Here is a 21,873-nt window from a genome sequence, read left to right as displayed (position 1 = left end):
ATATCGTATTTTAAGCTTTATTAATAGGGACATTGAGTACAAGAGTAAGAAGGTCGAGTTGATCTTGTATAAGACACTAGTTGGGCCTCATCTGGAGCACTGCATCCAGTTCTGGGCGCCATACTTGAGGAAAGATGTGAAGGCATCAGAGAGAGTACAGAGGAGAATGATTCCAGGGATAAAGAACTGTAGTTATGAGGATAGATTGGAGAGCTTGGGAGAAAAGAAGGCTGAGAGGAGGCTTGATAAAGGTATTCAAGATCCTGAGGGGATTGAACAGGGTAAATAGTGAGAAACTGTTCCCAATCAAAAGAACATCAAGAACTAGAAGACACAGATTCAAAATATTTGGCAAAAGGAATAAATGTGATATGAGGAAAATTTTTTTCATCCAGAGGGTGGTTGGAGTCTGGAATAAACTTTCTGAAAGGGTGGTGGAGGCACCCTACCTCAATCGAGGTATTCAAAGGGGAATTGGATTGCTACCTGAAAAGAGAGAATGTGCAAGGTTACGGGGATAAGGCAGGGGAGTGGGACCAGGTGGAATGCTCTTTCAGAGACCCAGTGCAGAGTCGATGGGCTGAATGGCCTCTTTCTGCACTGTAAAGGTACTGTGAAAGGGCAGAGGAAGCAGAGTCTTTGAATATTTTTAATGCAGAGCTAGAGAGACTCTTGATTAACATGGGGTGAAAGTTTATTGGGGGTAGGCAGAATTTTTTTTTTCATTCATTCACAGGACATGGGCTTCGCTGGCTGGGCCAGCATTTATTGACCATCACTAGCTGTTCTTGAGAAGGTGGTGGTGAGCTGCCTTCTTGAACCGCTTCACGGTTTGCTTGGACAATGAGGGTGACTTTTTAATGTCTACTTAAACATAATGCAAGGGATTAGGAGCGCACCCCTCCATCAGTGTTCCATGCCACCTTTCCCAAGGGGATTCTCAAGCTTGCCCAGTTGCCCAATGGTCCTGGAGCACCATAGCATTCATTCGATTTTGAAGTCTGCTCATGAGGGGTTAAAAGTAGAGGGGCAATCACTGGCACTCTCAGGAATTAGTACTGCTTGAGTGGGCACATTTACTTGACTAGCCTGACTCAAAGCATGTCAACTGAGCTCAAGCTGGATGGTCACAGCTGTGGACGAGTGCTCATCTTTGACATGTTTTTCCATTTGCCCGGCCATTTTCTTCCACCCCCAGCATTTGTTAGTGTGTAACCTTCAGTCTGTGCTGCCATGAGCCCCCCTTGCACTGTTGCCCTAGCCCCGATGCTCCCTTGTCCCCCTTCTCGCTGGCACTGTTGCCCTAGCCCCGAGGTCCCCTTCTCTCCAGCATTGTTGCCCTAGCTCCGTGGTCCCCTTCTTTCCAACGCCGTTACCCTAGCTCCGAGATCCCCTTCTCTCCAGCACTGTTGCCCTAGACCTGAGGTCCCCTGCTCTCTGGCACTATTGCCCTAGCCTGGCACCACAAGCCAGCCACAAATAAGCCGCTGTGGAGACTTGCCTGTGACCCCTGTTAGAATCATATCTCTCAGGACTGAGTTTTTCTTTTACAAAATAGAAGGACATAGCATGATCTGGACATCTTGATGCAAACGTGGGACCTTTTTCTAAAAGCAGGCCATAAGCTCACCTTTGAACTGTCAACATGCAGGCTTCTTCCAAGAAATCACCTGACCTATATGGTACTTGAGAAGGAGTTGTTTGTTTGTTTGAGCTGCAAAGGATTTTAATTAATGAAGCTGGAAGACAAAAAGGCAATCACATGGCAGAGGCAAACCTTAGGTTTGAACCTGTGGGTGCGAGTTATCCTGGTGTGTGGCTACAGTCATGATATGCAAATGTATTCAAATTATGTTCCCGACATCCAATGGCGGGAAACTCAGCCCATCAATGACGGGGGGAGGGGACAATTGCTTCCTGGATTTACATCGCTGGGAAATGTGCCAAGGGCCTTCTCACGAGATTTTACAATCTCGCCACCGAACATGCCCATTCTGATTGGACACAGAAAATCCTGGCTTATATCTTGTAAAGAATGGACTAACTTTTCCACTATCATTTTTGCCATAATTTTCCCCAAAGGCACTGCCTCAGAAATCTTGTTCAAACTTCCATTATTATTAAAAGATACTGATTCCCACATCTTGTTTTAAGTAGGTGTCCTACGCAATCTATTAAGACCCTACACTTCTCCAAAAGCTGGTATCAGAATTAAGGGTGCAAGTTTAATTGATGACTGGAGTTTCCCCACTACCTGACATGTATGACATGTCTGGCAGAATTTAACCACATTTTACACAATCCCAGCCAATAAAAATGTCACTGTATTTTAGACTGCGTTTTCCTAATCCCTAAATGACCTGCCATTGGAATTTTGTGAGTCACTCATAAAATTTAGTTACCATACCCAGTGTGTTCCAGGATTTTGACCCAGCGACATTGAAGGAACGGCGATATATTTCCAAGTCAGGATGGTGAATAGATTGAATGGAAACTTCCTATGGATGGGAACTTCCCATGTATCTGCTGCCCTTGTCCTAGATGGTAGCGGTTGTGGGTTTGGAAGATGCTGCCTAAGGAGTCTTAGTGAGTTTGTGCAGTGCATGTTGTAGATGATACACACTGCTGCAACTGTTTGTTGGTGGTGGAAGGAGTGAATGTTTGTGGAAGTGGTGCCAATAAAGCGGGCTGCTTTGTTCTGGATGGTGTCAAACTTCTTAAGTATTGTTGGAGTTGCACTCATCCAGGCAAATGGAGGGTATTGCATCACACTCTTGACTTGTGCCTTGTCGATAGTGGACAGGCTTTGGGGAGTCAGGAGGTGAGTTACTCGCCGCGGGATTCCTAGCCTCTGAACTGCCCCTGTAGCCACAGTATTTATGTGGCTCGTCAAGTCCAGTTACTGGTCAATGGTAATCCCCAGGATGTGGTAATGGGGGATTCAGCAATGGTAATGCTGTTGAACAATGGTTTGATTCTCTCTAGTTGGAGATGGTCTTTGCCTGACACTTGTGTGGTGTGAGTGTTACTTGCCACTTTGAAGCCCAAGCCTTGATATTGTCCAAGTCTTGCTGCATTTAGACACGGACTGCTTCAGTATCTGAGGAGGCGCAAATGGTGCTGAACATTGTGTGATCATCAGCGAACATCCCCACTTCTGACCTTATGATGGAAGGAAGTACCACTACCATCTAGAAGGACAAGGGCAGAAGGTAGATGGGAGCACCACCGCCTGGAAGTTCCTCTCCAAGCCACTCACTTTCCTGACTTGGAAACATATCGTCGTTCCTTCACTGTCACTGGGTCAAAATCCTGGAACTCCCTCCCTGACAGCACTGTGGGTGTACCTACACCACATGGACTGGAGCGGTTCAAGAAGGCAGCTAAACAACCACCTCCCCAAGGGAAATTAAGGATGGGCAGTAACTGCTGGCCCAGCCAGCGATGTCCACATCCCATCAATGAATAAAAAAAATGATGAAGCAGCTGAAGATGGTTGGGCCTAGGACACTACCCTGAGGAACTCCTGCAGTGATGTCCTGCAACTGAGTTGATTCTCCTCCAATACCCACAACCATTTTCCTTTGTACTAGATATGATTCCAACCACCAGAGAGTTTTCCTCCGATTCCTGTTGACTCCAGTTTTGCCAAGGCTCCTTGATGCCATACTTGGTCAAATGCTGCCTTGATGTCAAAGGCAGTCACTCTCACCTCACCTCTGGAGCTCAGCTCTTTTGTCCATGTTTGAACCAAGGCTGTAATGAAGTCAGAAGTTGAGTGACCCTGGCAGAACCGAAACTGAGCATCAATGAGCAGGTTATTGTGAAGTGCTTGATAGCACTTTTGATTACCCCTTTCATCTCTTTACTTGTGATCAAGAGCAGACTGATGGGGTGGTAATTGGCTGTCCAGAATTTGTCCTTTTTATTGTGTACAGTATATACCTGGGCAATTTTCCACATTGACGTGTAGACACCAGTGTTGTAGCTGTACTGGAGCAGCTTGGTTAGGGGTGTGGCAAGTTCTGGAGCACAAGTTGTCAGTAATATTGTCGGAATAGTGTCAGGGCCCATTGCCTTTGCAACGGCCTTCAGCCGTTTCTTGATATCATGTGCAATGAATCGAATTGGCTGAAGACTGGCATCCGTGAAGCTGGGGATCTCTGAAGGAGGCCAAGATGCATCATCCACTTGGCACTTCTGGCTGAAGATTTTTGCAAATGCTTCAGCCTTATCTTTTGCACTTATGTGCTGGGCACCTCCATCATTGAGAATGGAGATATTTGTAGAGCCTCCTCCTCCAGTGAGCTGTTTAATTGTCCACCATCATTCATGCCTGGATGTGGCAGGACTGCAGAGCATAGATCTGATCTGTTGGTTGTGTAATTGCTTAGCTCTGTCTATTGGTTGCTGCTTATGCCATCTGGCATGCAAGTAGTCCTGTGTTGTAGCATCACCAGGTTGATATCTCATTTTTAGGTGTGCCTGGTGCTGCTCCTGGCATACCCTCCTGCACGTTTCATTGAACCAGGGTTGATCCCCTGGCTTGGTGGCAATGGCGGAGTTGGGGATATGCCGGGCCATGAGGCTACAGATTGTGGTTCAGTACAGTTCTCCTGCTGCTGTTGGCCCACACTGCCCCATGGATGCCCAGTCCAGTTTTTTGATCTGTTCGAAATCTATCCCATTTAGCACGGTGGTAGTACCACACAACATGATGGAGGTTATTCTCAATGTGAAGACTGGACTTCATCTCCACAAAGACTGTGTGGTGGTCACTCCTACCGATACTGACATGAACTGATACATCTGCTGCAGGCAGGTTGGTGAGGATGATGTCAAGTATGTTTTTTCCTCTTGTTAGTTCCCTCGTCACCTGCTGCACACTCAGTCTAGCAGCTATGTCCTTTAGGACTTGGCCAGCTCGGTCTGTGGTGGTGCTACCGAACCACTCTTGGTGGTGGGCATTGAAGTCCCCCACCCATACTACATTCTGCACACTTGCCATCCTCAGTACTTCTTCCAAGTGGTCTTCGACATGGTGGCGTAATGATTCATCAGCTGAGGCGGGGGGTGGGGGTGGTAGTACATGGTAAATCAGCAGAAGGTTTCCTTGCCCATGTTTGCCTGATGCTATGAGACTTCATGGAGCCCAGAGTAGATGTTGAGGACTCCCAGGGCAACTCCCTCCCAACTGTATACCACCGTGCCTCCACCTCTGCTGGGTCTGTCCTGCCAGTGGGACAGAATATACCCAGGGATGATGATGATGGTGGTGTCTGGGGCATGATCTGTAAGGTATGATTCCATGAGTATGACTATGTCAGCTGTTGCTTGATCAGTTTTGTTTGACAACTCTCCCAATTTTGGGACAATTTCAACATCATGAACCATAAGCTTCTTGAGGTTTTAATAACTCAATAGAATAGACACCAATGGATAGAAATCCGATGGGTCCAAACATATTTTTCTGATCAGTTACTCCTAAGTTAACCCTTATACGAGTTTGTTTTGGATTTCCACCTGCGTAGAGCCAGGGAGGAGTAGCACAGATTCTTCTACCCTATGAACACTCAACAAGGGATGGGTAAGCAAACATTCTTGAGAACGCTGAGGAGGAAGCGAATCCTACCAAGTCCAGGGTTGAGTGGCAAATACAATATCAGGCTGTACAATATCAGACTGACTGCCAAAAAGCTTCATGTGAAAAGAGAATGTAATGAAATTAAAAATACCTGAATGAACATTTTTATAAAATTGTTCAAAGTATGAGTAAAGTAACTAATATTTACTTAAATTTGCAGATCACAGAAATGGTTGAAGCAGTGAAAACATTTTCTGCATTGAAGAATTCTACAATTGAAGGAATCGAGATTCTGGCAATCAAATTCCAGAATATCTATGTAAACCTGAAGAAGAGTCATTATGACATTCTCGATCCTCGGAAGAAAGAGTTCAATTCAGACTATGCTTTATTCATGAAACAAATCTTCGATTTAGAGGTAACAGCAGAGTCAGTGAGAATATACTAAATCAGTAGAGCATTGCTAATTTTGCCTTATTAACTTAAATTTACCCTCCTCTCTGTACTTTAATCTTCCATATATTTTTTTACCTTTCTTTCCCTAAGCCTCATACCTCTAGATACTGTCATTAGTTAAAAATATAAGATGGTGGGATTTCTAATTTGGGAATTCATGAAATTATTTTACAGTGACTGACTTTCTTTCCCCTGACTGGGGTATCTAAAATAAGGAGTAATAGACTAAGGATTAATAGGTTGTCCATTTACTACTGAAAAGAGGAGAATTCTCTTCATTCGGAGAGTTTTGAATGCTTGGAATTCTCTACCTCATATGGATGCTCATTCATTGAGTGTACTCAAAACTGAGATTGCATTATGGTCTCGGTGGAGATAGTAACTTTTAAAAAGAAATTCAGGCTCCCGCTTATTAACTGAAAGAATTATGCCATTAATTTACATGTTTAAAAAAACAAACTTTTACTGTACAAGAGTCAAAGAAAAAGAGAGTGCTACTAATTCAGTACTATGTTTCATAAACACTTATACTTTACATCTCATTCGTCCGGAATTGCTTCATCCAATTCAAGGTCACGGGAAGTCAGAGCCTATCCTGACAGGCAATAGGCGCAGTACACCCAGGACAGGACCAGCCCATCACAGGGCACACACTCACAGGGTAACAATTTACCATAGCCAATCCACCTAACCAGCACCTCTTTGGATGGTGGGAGGAAACCAGAGCACCCAGTGGAAACCCATGCAGACACGGGGAGATCGTGCAAACTGCACACAGACATCTGAGGCCAGGGTGGACCTGGGTCCCCAAAGCTGTGAGGCAGCAACGCACAATTGTGCCACCCTATGCTTTACACCTGAAAATCTCAACAGCACACTCCCTGTACAACTTTGATTTCCACACAAGCTCCGCCATACTTTATGGATAAGGGGGCATATGGAGAGGAGGCTATGCCAGAGTGAGATATAGACTGAATGTGTAGTTGGGAATTTGGTTTACATGGTAAGTTCTGGTAAGTTTTTTTCTGAAGCTTAAATATAGATTAAAAGTCAGACTGTGACAAAACTTTCAACCTTCAAATGAATTAAATAGGCTGTTAAACTGGGAGATACCTGGAAGTAACAATTATCTGTCAATCAGCTCAAAGCAGTTGGTTAAATAGGCATTAATTACTGTAGCAGGATTACTAGCATTAATTACTGTAGCTAATCGAGTTAGTGATTCATCAGATGTTCTAGAAAAGCAGATAGGTTTCTTTACACTGCATGGAGTAAAGGATGCATAGACAGTAGGCTATGCTGGAGTGAGATGTAGATAGAATGTGCAGTTGGGAATTTGGTTTATGTGGAAATTTGATGCAGATGTGCAAAAAGGTAATTCTTTTCTTTACTTTTATTTCTCAGCCCCTAGTAGTTGGTGAGTTTTCTTCCTTTGTCACCAAGCTAGGAGAATGCAACTTTCTGTTACATTAGTTGTGTAAATTATTAACTAATTGACTAATTTAATAAATAATGTTAGACAGAAATGGCAGTGTTGGTCTTTTGCTCTGTCTTCAGCACTTTAGAATCTGTGGAATGCACTGCAGTCCTGGACAACCTATCTGCAGTAAGTGTCTGCAGCTAAGACAACTTTGGCTTAGATTTGCTGAGCTGGAGTCTGAATTGTGGACATTATGGGGCATCAGGGAGGGGGGAAGAGTTACCTGGACACTTTGTTCCAGGAGGCAGTCACACCCCTTAGGTTTGACAGAACTTTAGAGTTGGTCAATGGCCAGGGACAACAAGGTGTAAGTGAGTTAGGCAGATATGGAATCCAGCATGTAGTGATGGAGGAGACTCAGGACGGAATTGTCCCAGATTTGCACTAAGTGTGGTAGAGGGCGGGTAAAATTATGTTTTGCCCGTGGGCTGCAGAGGCAGCTTTTCACACTGTATCATCCCAAACCCAAATGCATTAATTATGCATTCCCGGGAAACTTGCCGTTTTCATGGTGGGCGGGCTCTCATTCGCCCACCACACCATCACCTTGCCGCTTCAGCATGCCAGGCGCCATATTTAATGTCCAGCAACGTGCACACATCTCAGTCCTTCTGGCCCACGATTGCTGCAAAGACATAGGCGGAAGGGGCCACAGAAGACACCACTATCCTGCTGCCAGGGTATACAGGCAGCGAAACAGCTACCTCAATATGTCTGAGGTGCAGTGCCGAAGGAGGCTCCGTCTCTCAAGGAAGACAGTCAACACTATCTGTCAGGTGATTGGGCCTGAGATCTCCGCTAACGGTGTGGGTGGACACCCCAGCTAGTGGTTCTGAAGGTCACAGCTGCCCTCAACTTCTATGCCTGTGGCTCCTTCCAGGGCTTGGTGGGTGATCTTTCGCGGTGTCTCCCAATCAGCTGTCCACATTTGTGTCAAGCAGGTTACAGACGCTCTGTTCAGCCGTGCATTGACCTTCATCCACTTCTGTTGGGACCAGGCAAACCAGACACAGTGAGCCAAAGGCTTCGCGGCGATTGCTGGCTTGCCCTGCGTCCAGGGTGCAATAGACTGCACACATGTGGCCTTTAAGGCACCAGCAGCTGAGCCCAGTGCCTTCGTCAACAGGAAGGACCTCCACTCCATGAACGTGCAGATAGTGTGTGATCACAGGATGCTGATTTTACAAGTCTGTGCAAGGTACTCAGGCAGCTCCCACGATACCTACCTCCTCAGACACTCCAAGATGGCGGGGCTCTTCAGTACTCCAGCCCGGCTTGACGGATGGCTGCTGGGTGACAAGGGCTATCTCCTCAGAAGGTGGCTCATGATGCTTCTCCGCCATCCAAGAACAGAAGCTGAGTAGCGGTACGATAGGAGCCACGCATCCACAAGGGCTGTGGCGGAGAGAACCATCGGCCTTCTCAAGATGCGCTTCCGATGCCTGGACCGCTCAGGGGGCGTACTCCTGTACCCCCCAGATCATGTGTCGGTGATAGTGGTTGCATGCTGCGCTCTCCATAATCTTGCGCTGGAAAGGGGGCCACAGTGGACGATGAAGACGTCAATGTTGTTGCTGCGGCTGCACACGATGAGTCCAGCAGTGAGTCCGAGGATGAACATGCACAGGGAAATGCTGAAGGGGTAGATGCTGACCCGGACACACTGCAGGGACACCCGGGAGGCTTTAATCCAACGAACCTTCAGCTAGTACACCACAGATGGAACTCCAGGACAAGCCTGGGCTGTAGGCTCCTTGCTCGACACCTAAGTGCAAAATCTGCCAGGTTAGGAACAGTAACTAAGGGCCTTGTTAATAAAGCTGAGTGTCCAACAAAACACTCTTTACGTTTTTGGAAACCATACACATGCAGAAGAAAAGGGGCACCCTCAGCCATAGTGACATATCTGAATTTAATATGTCAAGCAAACAAACTTATGCAAAAAAAAAGATAATGGTGTTACAAATCAGATCAAATCATAAGGACCTTATCTCGGGCCAACACAAGCACCAGTAAAAAATCTGTGGTGTGCCTAAGGTGCCTTATGTTTTCATTTCCGGGTTTTGCATCTTGGTGCTGGCCCATCGCTCAGAGTGGCAGCTCAGATAGCGTGCTGACTCTGCTGTCCTGTTGGCCTCGATGACCTTGGTGGTCGTCCTCTGGTACATGGAGTCTGTGCTGGCTCTGTCTGGAAGAGAGCTGCCAGTTCCACAGCTGCCATCTCCCCAGTCGTCGCAGCCTCACCGGATGCTACCGTCACTAGGAGAGGGGCGGAGGAGCTGCTGCCCTCGTCCGAAGCGCCCAGAGAGGTGCCCGCAGAGATGACAGGCAGCTGCTGCGCCGACGTGAGGTCCCTTCGGAACTCCCTGCTCACTGTGGATGGATGGGCACCAGGCTGGGAAACTTGATGCCCAGACCATCTCCCACACTGGCAATGACCAGCTGAGGTCAATGCCAATGTGAGGGCTTGCTGGTCAGACCGTATCTCCAGGAAGCCCTGACGGGTCTCCTGGAGGATCCTCTCCACGGGAGTCACCACGCTCTCCATGGACGACGCATGGCGCTCGGACATGTGGCTCATTGCTTCGTCCATCGTCCACGTAGACTCCTCTAACACGGAGACCAAGCCAAGCATATCCTCATGTATCTCTCCCAGATGCTCCTGCACACCCGAGGTGAGGTGAGAATGACTGTCCTTGACATCAAGGCAGCATTTGACCAAGTGTGGCATCAAGGAGCCCTAGCAAAATTGGAGTCAATGGGAATCAGGGGGAAAACATTCCGCTGGTTGGAGTCATACCTAGCACAAAGGGAGATGGTTGTGGTTGTTGGAGGTCAGTCATCTCAGTTCTAGGACATCACTGCAGGAGTTCCTCAGGGTAGTGCCCTCAGCCAACCATCTTCAGCTGCTTCGTCAATGACCTTCCTTCCATCATAAGGTCAGAAGTGGGGATGTTCGTTGATGATTGCACAATGTTCAGCACCATTCGCAACTCTTCAGATACTGAAGCAGTCCATGTCCAAATGCAGCAAGACCGGGACAATATCCAGGCTTAGGCTGACAAGTGGCAAGGAACATTCGTGCCACACAAGTGTCAGGCAATGACCATGTCCAATAAGAGAGAATCCAACCATCGCCTCTTGATGTTCAATGGCATTACCATCACCAAATCCCCCACGATCAACATCCTGGGGGTTACCATTGACCAGAAACTGAACTGGACTAGCCATATAAATACTGTGGCTACAAGAGCAGGTCAGAGGCTAGGAATCGTGTGACGAGTAACTCGCCTCCCCAAAGCCTGTCCACCATCTGCAAGGCACAAGTCAGGAGTGTGATGGAATACTCCCACTTGCCTGGATGATTGCAGCTTCTACAACATTAAAGAAGCTGAACACCGGCCAGGACAAAACAGTCCGCTTGATTGACACCACATCCCCAAACATTCACTCCCTCCACCACTGCACGATAGCAGCAGTGCATACCACCTACAAGATGCACTGCAGGAATTCACCAAGGCTCCTTAGACAGCACCTTCCAAACCCATGACCACTACCACCTAGATAGACAAGGGCAGCAGATAGATGGGAACACCGCCAACTGGAAGTTCCCCTCCAAATCACTCACCATCCTGACTTGGAAATATATCGCCGCTTTCTCACTGTCGCTGGGAAAAATCCTGACAGCACTGTGGTATACCTGTGGGTTCAAGAAGGCAGCTCACCACCACCTTCTCAAGGGCAACTAGGGATGGGCAATAACTGCTCGACCAGCCAGCAAGGCCCACATTCCGTGAATAATTTTTTTAAAAGTGGCAAAATAGAAGAAAATGATTTAAAGCTAATCACCATTACAGAGACATGGTTGCAAGGTGATAAAGGTTGTGAAATAAATATTCCAGGGCACACAGTACTCTGGAAAGACAGAAGACTGGCAAACGAGGAGGGGTAGCCCTGATAGTAAAGAATAACGTAAGGACAGTAGTGAGAAGGGATCTGGCCTCAGAAGATCATGGAGTAAAATCAGTATGAGTGGAAATTAGTAATAGCAAGAGTTGGAAAACACTAATGGGAGTAGTTTATAGGCCCCTAACAAGAGTCAAGTTGACAAAACTGGGAAATATGTACCCAATTTCTTTAATCTGTCCTCATAAGATAATTCTGCCATATGAACATATGAATTAGGAGGAGTAGGCCACTCGGCCCTTCGAGCCTGCTCCATTATTCAAGGAGATCATGGCTGATCTGACTGTAGCCTCAACTCCACATTCCAGCCTACCCCAATAACCTTTCACCCCTTTGCTTATCAAGAATCTATCTATCACTGCCTTAAAAATCTTCAGAGACTCTGCTTCCACCATCTTTTGAGGAAGAGTGTTCCAAAGACTCAAAACACTCAGAAAACATTTCTCCTCATCTCTGTCTTAAATTTCCTACAAGAGGAAACATCATCTCCACATCCACTCTATCAAGACCACTCAGGATCTTATATGATTCAATCAAGTCATTCTTACTCCTCTAAACTCCAATGGATACAAGTCTAGCCTGTCCAACTGTTCCTCATAAGACAACCTGCCCAATCCATGGATTAGTTTAGTAAACCTACTCTGAACTGCTTCCAACACGTTTACATTTTCCTTAAATAAGGGGACCAATATTGGACCATAGTATTCCAGATATGGTCTCACCAATGCCCTGTATAACTGAAGCACAACCTCCCTACTTTTGTATTCAATTGCCCTCGCAATAAACGTTAACATTCTATTAACTTTCCTAATTACTTGTTGCATCTACATATCAGCCTTTTGTGATTCATGCACTAGGATCCCTAGATCCCTCCGTATCTCAGAGCTCAGCAAACTCTCACCATTTAGACAACATGCTTCTTCTTTTTAATCTTTCCTGTCAAAATGGACAATTTCACACTTTCCCATATTATACTTATTTATATCCCTTTTTAGCCTCCTTGTGTCCTCTTCACATCTTACTATCCTACCAATCTTTGTGTCATCAGCAAATTTAGCAACCATACCTAGAACCATGGAAAATTTACTTTGCTGAAAGAGGCCATTCAGCTCATCGTGCCTGCGCTGGCCACAAAGAGAAAAAGAAACTAGCCGCTCATTTTAATCTCACTTTACAGCACATGGTCCATTACAGGTTACAGCACTTCAGATGTAGATCCAGGTATCTTTTAAATGAGTTGAGCGTTTCAGTCTCAACCACCAACTTAGGCAGTGAATTCCAGACATCCACCATGCTCTGGGTGAAAATGTTTTTCCTCATGTACCCTCTAATCCTTCTACCAATCACCTTAAATCTATGCCCCCTGGTAATTAACCCCTCAGCTAGAGGAAACAATTCTTTTCTGTCTATCTTATCTAGGCCCCTCAGTTTTGTACACCTCAATTGGATCACCCCTTAGCCTCCTCTGTTCTAAGGAAAACAACCCTAGCCTATCTAATCTCTCCTCATAGCTGCAATTTGCAAGCCCTGGCACCATTCTTATAAATCTCCTCTGCACTCTCTCCAGAGCAACAATATCCTTCCTGTAATGTGGTGACCAGAAGTGTACAAAAAATTGCAGCTGTGGTCTAACCAACGTTTTATATACAAAAACAAAAACAAAATTACCTGGAAAAACTCAGCATCGGCGGAGAAGAAAAGAGTTGACGTTTCTAATCCTCACGACCCTTCAGCAGAGGGGTGAAATATAAACTGGTTTAAGGTTGGGGGGGGGGGGGGGGGTGGGGAGAGAGAAGTTGAGGGGGGTGGTTGGTTGTAGGGACAAGCAAGCAGTGATAGGAGCAGATAATCAAAAGATGTCACAGACAAGAGGATCAAAGAGGTGTTGAAGGTGGTGATATTATCTAAGAAAATGTGCTAATTAAGAATGGATGGCAGGACACTCAAGGTACAGCTCTAGTGGGGGTGGGGTGGAAAGACTGACAAGCTATTAGTTGTAGATTTAAAAATAATGGAAATAGGTGGGAAAAGAAAAATCTATATAAATTATTGCAAAAAACAAAGGGAGGGGGAAGAAACGGGGTGGGGATGGGGGGAGGGAGTTTAAGATCTAAAGTTGTTGAATTCAATATTCAGCCCGGAAGGCTGTAAAGTGCCTAGTCGGAAGATGAGGTGCTGTTCCTCCAGTTTGCGTTGGGCTTCACTGGAACAATGCAGCAAGCCAAGGACAGACATGTGGGCAAGAGAGCAGGGTGGAGTGTTAAAATGGCAAGCGACAGGGAGGTTTGGGTCTTTCTTGCGGACAGACCGCAGGTGTTCTGCAAAGCGGTCGCCCAGTTTGTGTTTGGTCTCTCCAATGTAGAGGAGACCGCATTGGGAGCAACGAATGCAGTAGACTAAGTTAGGGGAAATGCAAGTGAAATGCTGCTTCACTTGAAAGGAGTGTTTGGGTCCTTGGACGATGAGGAGAGAGGAAGTGAAGGGGCAGGTGTTGCATCTTCTGTGTGGGCATGGGGAGGTGCCATAGGTGGGGGTTGAGGAGTAGGGGGTGATGGAAGAGTGGACCAGGGTGTCCCAGAGGGAATGATCCCTATGGAATGCCACCGGGGGGGGTGAAGGGAAGGTGTGTTTGGTGGTGGCATCATGCTGGAGTTGGCGGAAATAGCGGAGGATGATCCTTTGAATGTGGAGGCTGGTGGGGTGATAAGTGAGGACAAGGGGGACCCTATCATGTTTCTGGGAGGGAGGAGAAGGTGTGAGGGCGGATGCACGGGAGATGGACCAGACACGGTTGAGGGCCCTGTCAACGACCGTGGGTGGAAAACCTCGGTTAAGGAAGAAGGAGGACATGTCAGAGGAACTGTTTTTGAAGATAGCGTTATCAGAACAGATGCGACGGAGGCGAAGGAACTGAGAGAATGGGATGGAGTCCTTACAGGAAGCGGGGTGTGAGGAACTGTAGTCGAGGTAGCTGTGGGAGTCGGTAGGCTTGTAATGGATATTGGTGGACAGTCTATCATCAGAAATTGAGACAGAGAGGTCAAGGAAGGGAAGGGAAGTGTCAGAGATGGACCATGTGAAAATGATGGAGGGGAAATGATGGAGATGTTTTATATAGTTCCATCATAACACGCCTGCTTTTGTATCCAATACCTCGCACAATAAAGGAAAGCATTCCATATGCTTTCTTGACCATCTTGTCCACTTGTCCTGCCAGCTTCAAGGACCTGTGGACATGCACTCCAAGGTCTTTCACTTTCTTAACCCCTCTCAATAACTTCCTGTTCACTGAGTATTCCCTTGCTTTGTTTTCTCTCCCCAAATGCATTACCTCACACTTTTCCAGATTGAATTCCACTTCTCTGCCCACTCAACCAAACCACTGATATAATTCTGGAGTCGACAGCTATTCTCTTCACTATCAACTACACGGCCAATTTTTGTGTCATCTCCAAATTTCCCAGTCATGCCCCCAACATTTAAGTCTAAATCATTAATATATACAACAAACAGTGAGGGCCCACTGAGCCCTGTGGAACAGCACTGGAAAGCGTTTTCCATTTGCAAAAACATCCATCGACCATTACCCTTTGTTTCATGTCACTGAGCCAATTTTGGATCCAACCTGCCACCTTCCCCTGTATCCCATGAGATCTTACTTTCTTGACCAGTTTGCCACGTGGGACCTTGTCAAATGTCTTATAGAAATCCATGCAGACAACATCCACTACACTACCTTCATCAATCCTCCTTGTTACTTTCTCTAAATGTTCTATTAACTTAGCAAGACATGATTCTCCCCTAACAAATCATGCTGACTATCCCTGATCAATCCATGCCATTCTAAGTGACAGTTTTTTCTGTCTCTCAGAATTGTTTCCAATAATTTTCCCACCACCGAAGTCAGGCTGACCAGCCTATAATTTCCTGGCATATCCCTTGCACCCTTTTTAAAAAATGTACAATGTTTGCAGACCTCCAATCCTCTGGGACCTTGCCTGTGTCTAGTGAGGATTGGAAAATGATCTTCAGAGCATCCACTATTTCCTCCCTGGCTTCCTTCAACAAGCTGGGATACAATCCATCTGGCCCTGCCCATTCTCCTAACCTGTCCAAATCCTTCTGCAGCCTCCCCGCCTCCTCAATACTACCTGTCCCTCCACCTATCTTTGTATCATCTGCAAACTTAGCCAGGATGCCCTCAGTTCCTTCATCTAGATCATTAATGTATAAAGTGAAAAGTTGTGGTCCCCACACTGACCCCTGCGGAACTCCTCTAGTCACCGGCCGCCATCCTGAGAAGGACCCCCTTATCCCCACTCTGCCTCCTGCCAGACAGCCAATCTTCTATCCATGCTAGTACCTTGCCTCTAACACCATGGGCTCTTATCTTACTGAGCAGCCTCTTGTGCGGCACCTTGTCAAAGGCCTTCTGGAAGTCCAAGCAGATAACATCCATTGGCTCTCCTTTGTCTAACCTACTCGTTACCTCCTCAAAGAATTCTAACAGATTTGTCAGGCATGACCTCCCCTTGATGAAACCGTGCTGACTTTGCCCTATTTTACCATGCACTTCCAAGTATTCTGAAATCTCATCCTTAATAATGGACTCTAAAATCTTACCAACGACCGAGGTCAGGCTAATCGGCCTGTAATTTCCCGTCTTTTGCCTCACTCCCTTCTTAAACAGGGGGGTTACATTAGCGATTTTCCAGTCCTCTGGGACCCTCCCTGACTCCAGGGATTCCTGAAAGATCACCACTAACGCCTCCACTATCTCTTCAGCTATCTCCTTCAGAACTCTGGGGTGTAATCCATCTGGTCCAGGTGATTTATGCACCTTCAGACCTTTCAGTTTTCCTAGCACCTTCTCCTTGGTAATGGCCACCATACTCACCTCTGCCCCCCAACTCTCTTGAACTTTGGGGATGTTACTTGTGTCTTCCACCGTGAAGATTGATGCAAAGTTCCTATTCAGTTCCTCCGCCATTTCTTTGTTCCCCACTACTACTTCTGCAGCGTCATTTTCCAGCGGCCCAATGTCCACTTTTGCCTCTCTCTTACCCTTTATATATCTAAAAAAACTCTTGCAATCTTCTTTTATATTACTGGCTAGTTTCTTCTCATATTTAATCTTCTCCCTCCTTACTTCTTTTTTAGTTGTCTTCTGTTGGTCTTTGTAGGCTTCCCGATCCCCTAGTTTCCCACTGCTCTTCGCCACATTGTATGCTTTCTCTTCAGCTTTTATGCTGTCCCTGACTTCCCTTGTCAGCCATGGTTGCCTTGTCCTCCCTTTAGTATGCTTCTTCTTCTTAGGGATGAATTTTTGCTGTGTCTCCCAAATTACTCCCAGAAACTCCTGCCATTGTTGTTCCACTGTCTTTCCTGCTAGATTCATCTCCCAGTCAATTCTGGCCAGCTCCTCCCTCATGCCTCTGTAGTTGCCTTTATTTAACTGTAACACCGTTACATCTGATTCAGCTTTTTCCTCTCAAATTGCAGGGTAAATTTTATCATATTATGGTCACTTCCTCCTAAGGGTTCCTTCACCTTAAGCTCCCTTATCAAATCTGCCTCATTACACATCACTAAATCGAGAATTGCCTGTTCCCTAGTGGGCTCCACCACAAGCTGCTCCAAAAAGCCATCTCGTAGACATTCCACAAATTCCTTTTCTTGGGAACCACTACCAACCTGATTTTCCCAGTCTACCTGCATATTGAAATCCCCCATGATCACGGTAACTTTATCTTTCTTACACACCTTTTCTATCTCCTGGTGTATCTTGTGCCCCACATCCTGTCTACTGTTCGGAGGCCTGTACATAACTCCCATTCTGGTTTTTTTACCTTTGCGATTCCTCAACTCTACCCACACAGATTCTACATCATCTGACCCTACGTCGTTTCTGCTATCGATTTAATTTCATTTCTTACTAACAAAGCAACCCCACCCCCTCTGCCAACCTGCCTATCTTTTCGATAGGATGTATATCCTTGGATATTTAGCTCCCAGTCCTGATGCCCTTGCAGCCATGTCTCCGTGATGCCCACCACATCATACCTGCCAATTTCAATCTGTGCCACAAGCTCATTTACCTTATTTCATATACTGCGTGCATTCAGATACAACACCATATAATGACTTGGATAGCAAACTTCAGGTGGTTCTGTCAGGGTTATACCAATAATTACTCAGAAAAAGTTAGAATTAAAACCCCTTCTAACTTCTGAATAACTATTATAAAGACCCAGACCGACCCCATGGGAATCCCCACCACCCCCCCACCCCACCCCACTGCCAACCATGCCATACATCCCCATTCTCCATATCCTATCTACTTACCTTAGACACATATCCTATCCACTTACCTTAGATGCTTACCTTCCCACTGGTCTGTCAATGTCCCCGGTCCTTTAAACTTACCTGTTTTACAGCAAAAGGGGGCCCGGCCTCTTTGAATTTGCTGGAGCAACACTTCGCTAAGCAGTTCCAGTGAATGGAAGTGTCAATGTTCAAGACCAGATAAGGCATTTATTTCTTCTAATTCTTGCAGGCCAACACTAGTCGGATGTTACGGCCCATGATTGCTAAATTTGCTGTGATACAACTTACTTTCCTATCTATCTTTGTAAGAGGACATAAGGAGGCTATAAAGGGATATACATGAGTTAATCGAATGGGCAAAGGTCTGGGAAATGGAGTATAATGTGGGAAAATGTGAAATTGTCCATTTTGAATTGTTCAGGAAGAATAAAGGAGAAGTACGTTATCTAAATGGTGAGAAATTGCAGAGCTTTGAGATGCAGATGGATCTGGTTGTCTTTGTGCATGAATCAAAAGTTTAGTATGCAGGTACAGTAAGTAATTAGGAAATCTAATAGAATGTTGTTTATTGCAAGAGGATTTGAATATAAAAGTAGGGACGTCATGCTTCAGTTGTACAGGACACTGAGATCACATCTGGAATACTGTGTACAGTATTGGTCTCCTTTATTTAAGGGAAGATGTAAATGCATTAGAAGCAGTTCAGAGAAGGTTTTGTAAACTAATACCTGGAATGGGCAAGTTATCTTATGAGGAAAGATTGGACAGGCTAAGCTTGTATCCGCTGGAGTTAGAAGAGCAAGAAGCGACTTGTTTGAAAGTTATAAGATCCCGAGGGGTGGATGTGGAGAGGATGATTCCCCTCGTGGGAGAATCTAGAACTGGGGTCACTGTCAATGTATCAGTAATTACATTGTTATTGGACCTTGATGATCTTGTTGACTGGCAATTACATTGTATAGTAATTGCATTGTTAAAGACAACTGCTTGTTAAAACAGGTGATGGATGTTGGTTTACCCATCAAAGTAGTATAAATGGTTACAGCTGTAATGCTGGTGTGGTAGGGACTGGAGAAGTCTGTTGCACTGAAGACCTGTCTTGAGAATAAACTAGCTTGAGGTTCATAGATGAGGTATGGACTCATTCTTCCATGACAAACACTTAGTGTGACTAATAGTCACTGTTTAAAAATAAGGGGTTGCTCATTTAAGACAGATGAGAAGAATTTGTTGAGGGTAGTGAGTCTTTGGGACTCCATTCCTCAAAAGGTAGTGGAAGCAGAGTCTTGGAATGTTTCCAAGGCATAGGCTGACACTGGAGGTCACAGTCAGATCAGCCATGATTTTATTGAATGGTGGAGCAGGCTCAAAGGGCTGAGTGGCCCACTCCTGCTCAGGTCTTGAAACTGTCCTGAAACAGCAAAACCTGATTTATAAAACATCTGACCTTGTTTCAGTGGTGTATTCTGCCACAAACCTGTTGTACGAATACTCCATCAACCATGCAAAGCATTCTGGCTTTAGGATTGAGATGAGAAGGTTTTGTGGGAAAAAATTATTCAGGAATAAACAATGTGCAGAATTGTAACAGCACGGAAGGATGCTTTTTGGCCCTTGTGCCTACCTCAGCTCTCAGTAGGAGCAATTTACCTCCTGTCATCCCATGCCCTAGCTTTTCCCCCAGCATAGCACATTCTTTCTTTCAGATAACAATCCAATTCCCTCTTGAATGCTTGATTGAACCTGCCTCCACCGCACACTTGCAGTGTGTGAAACATCAGTGAACATCCCCACTTCTGACCTTATGATGGAAGGAAGGTCATTGATGAAATAGCTGAAGATAGTTGGGCCTAGGACACTACCCTGAGGAACTCTTAGTGATTCCCTGGAACGGAGATAATTGACATTCAACAACCACAACCATCTTCCTTTGTTTTAGGTATGACTCAACTAGTGGAGCGTTGCCCCAATTCCCATTGACTCCAGTTTTGCCAGGGCTCCTTGATGCCACACTCAGTCAGATGCTGTCTTGATGCCAAGGGCAGTCACTCTCACCTCACCTCGAGTTCAGCTCTTTTGTCCATGTTTAAACCAAGGTCAGGAGCTGAGTGACCCTGGCAGAACCCAAACTGAGCATCAGCAAGTAGCTTACTGTTAAGCAAGTGCCACTTGACGGCACTGATGACCCCTTCCATCACTTTACTGATGATTGAGAATAGACTGATGGGGTGGTAATTGGCCAGGTTGGATTTGTCCTGTTTTTGTGTACAGGACCTACCCAACCAATTTTCCACATTGCTGGGCAGATGCCGGTGCTGTAGTTGTACAAGAACAGCTTGGCTAGGGTCACGGCAAGTTCTGGAGCAGAAGTCTTCAGTACTATTGCGGGAATATCGTCAGGGCCCATATTCTTGCAGCATCCAGTGCCTTAAGCCATTTCTTGATATCATGTGGAGTGAATCGAATTGGCTGAAGACTGGCATCTGTGACACTGCAGACTTTCAGAGGAGGGCGAGATGGATCATCCACTCGGCACACCTGGCTGAAGATTGTTGTGAATACTTCAGCCTTATCTTTTGTGCTGATGTGCTGGGCTCCTGCACCCTTGAGGGTGGGGATATTTGTGGAGCCAGCTCCTCCAGTGAGTTGTTTAATTGTCCACCACAAATCATCACTGGATGTGGCAGGACTACAGAGCTTAGGTCTGATCCATTGATTGTGGGATTGCTTAGCTCTATCACTTGCTGCTTATTCTGTTTGGCACGCAAGTAGTCCTGTGTAGCTTCACCAGGTTGACACCTCATTTTAAATTATGCCTGGTGCTGCTCCTGGCATGCCCTCCTGCATTCTTCATTGAACCAGGGTTGATCCCCTGGCCTGATGGTAATGGTAGAGTGGGGGATATGCCAGGCCATGAGGTTAGATTATGGTTGAGTACAGTTCTGTTGCTAATGGCCCATACTGCCTTTTGGATGCTCAGTTTCGAGTTGCTAAATCTGTTCAAAATCTATCCCATTTAGTATGGTGGTAGTACCACACAGCATGATGGAGAGTATCTTCAATGTGAAAATGGGACCTCATCTCCACAAGGATTGTGTGGTGGTCACTCTTACTGATACTGTCATGGATAGATGCATCTGTGGCAGGCAGGATGGTAAGGATGAGGTCAAGTACGCTTTTCTCTCTTGTTGGTTCCCTCCAAACCTGTTGCAGATTCACGTTAGCAGCTATGCCCTTTAGGGCTCGGTCTGTGGTGGTGCCGCTGAGTCACTCTTGGTGATGGACATTGAAGTCTCCCACCCAGTACATTCTGCACCCTACGAGGGATGCTCAACGTAGAGGAGTACTGATTCATCAGTTGGAGTGGGGTGTGGAAGCAGTACATGGCAATCAGCAGGAGGTATCCTTGCCCATGTTTGACCTGATGCCATGAGACTTCATGGGGGCCAGAGCCTATGTTGAGGACTACCAGGGCAACTCCCTCCTGACTGTACATCACTGTGCCATCACCTCTACTGGGTCTGCCATGCTGGTGAGACAGGACATAACCGGGGATGGTGATGGTAGTGTCTGGGAAATGATCTGTAAGTTATTATTCTGAGTATGACTGTCAGGCTGTTGCTTGACTAGTCTGTGAGACAACTCCCAATTTTGGTACAAGCCCCCAGATGTTAGTAAGGAGGACTTTTCAGGGTCGACAGGGCTAGGTTTGCTGTTGTTTCCAGAGCCTAGTTCGATGCCAGTGGCCTGTCCAGTTTCATTCCTTTTTGTTGACTTTTTAATAGTTTAATAAACTGAGTAGCTTGCAAGTCCATTTCAGAGGGCCAACCAGACTTATGCAGATCTGGAGTCACATGTAGGCCAGACCAGGTGAGGACGGCAGATTTCCTCCCCTAATGGACATTAGTGAGTCGACAATGGTTTCATGGTCATCGTTAGACTTTTTTAATTCCAGATTTTTATTGAATTCAAATTCCACCTCTGCCGGGGTGGGATTCGTAACCTGGGTCACCAGAGCATTACCCTGAGTCTCTGGATTACTAGTTCAGTGATAATACCA

At 46.0% G+C, this 21,873-nt stretch overlaps 1 protein-coding gene across 1 annotated transcript in view; it reads left to right on the top strand.

Moving 5' to 3' along the window:
• Positions 1-21,873, top strand: part of LOC144681152 (dynein axonemal heavy chain 8-like) — a 1,929,890-nt gene that overhangs the window by 270,817 nt on the left and 1,637,200 nt on the right. The window contains exon 12 of the mRNA XM_078542879.1: positions 5,805-6,002. Within this exon, the coding sequence (XP_078399005.1) occupies positions 5,805-6,002 (198 nt within the window). The remainder of the gene's footprint in view (positions 1-5,804; positions 6,003-21,873) is intronic.

Source organism: Cetorhinus maximus, chromosome 5 (genome assembly GCF_964194155.1).
Source record: "Cetorhinus maximus chromosome 5, sCetMax3.hap1.1, whole genome shotgun sequence".
NCBI classification, from domain to species: domain Eukaryota; kingdom Metazoa; phylum Chordata; class Chondrichthyes; order Lamniformes; family Cetorhinidae; genus Cetorhinus; species Cetorhinus maximus.
Note: the sequence above shows the minus strand (reverse complement) of the source record. Positions and strands in the feature narration are given on the sequence as shown.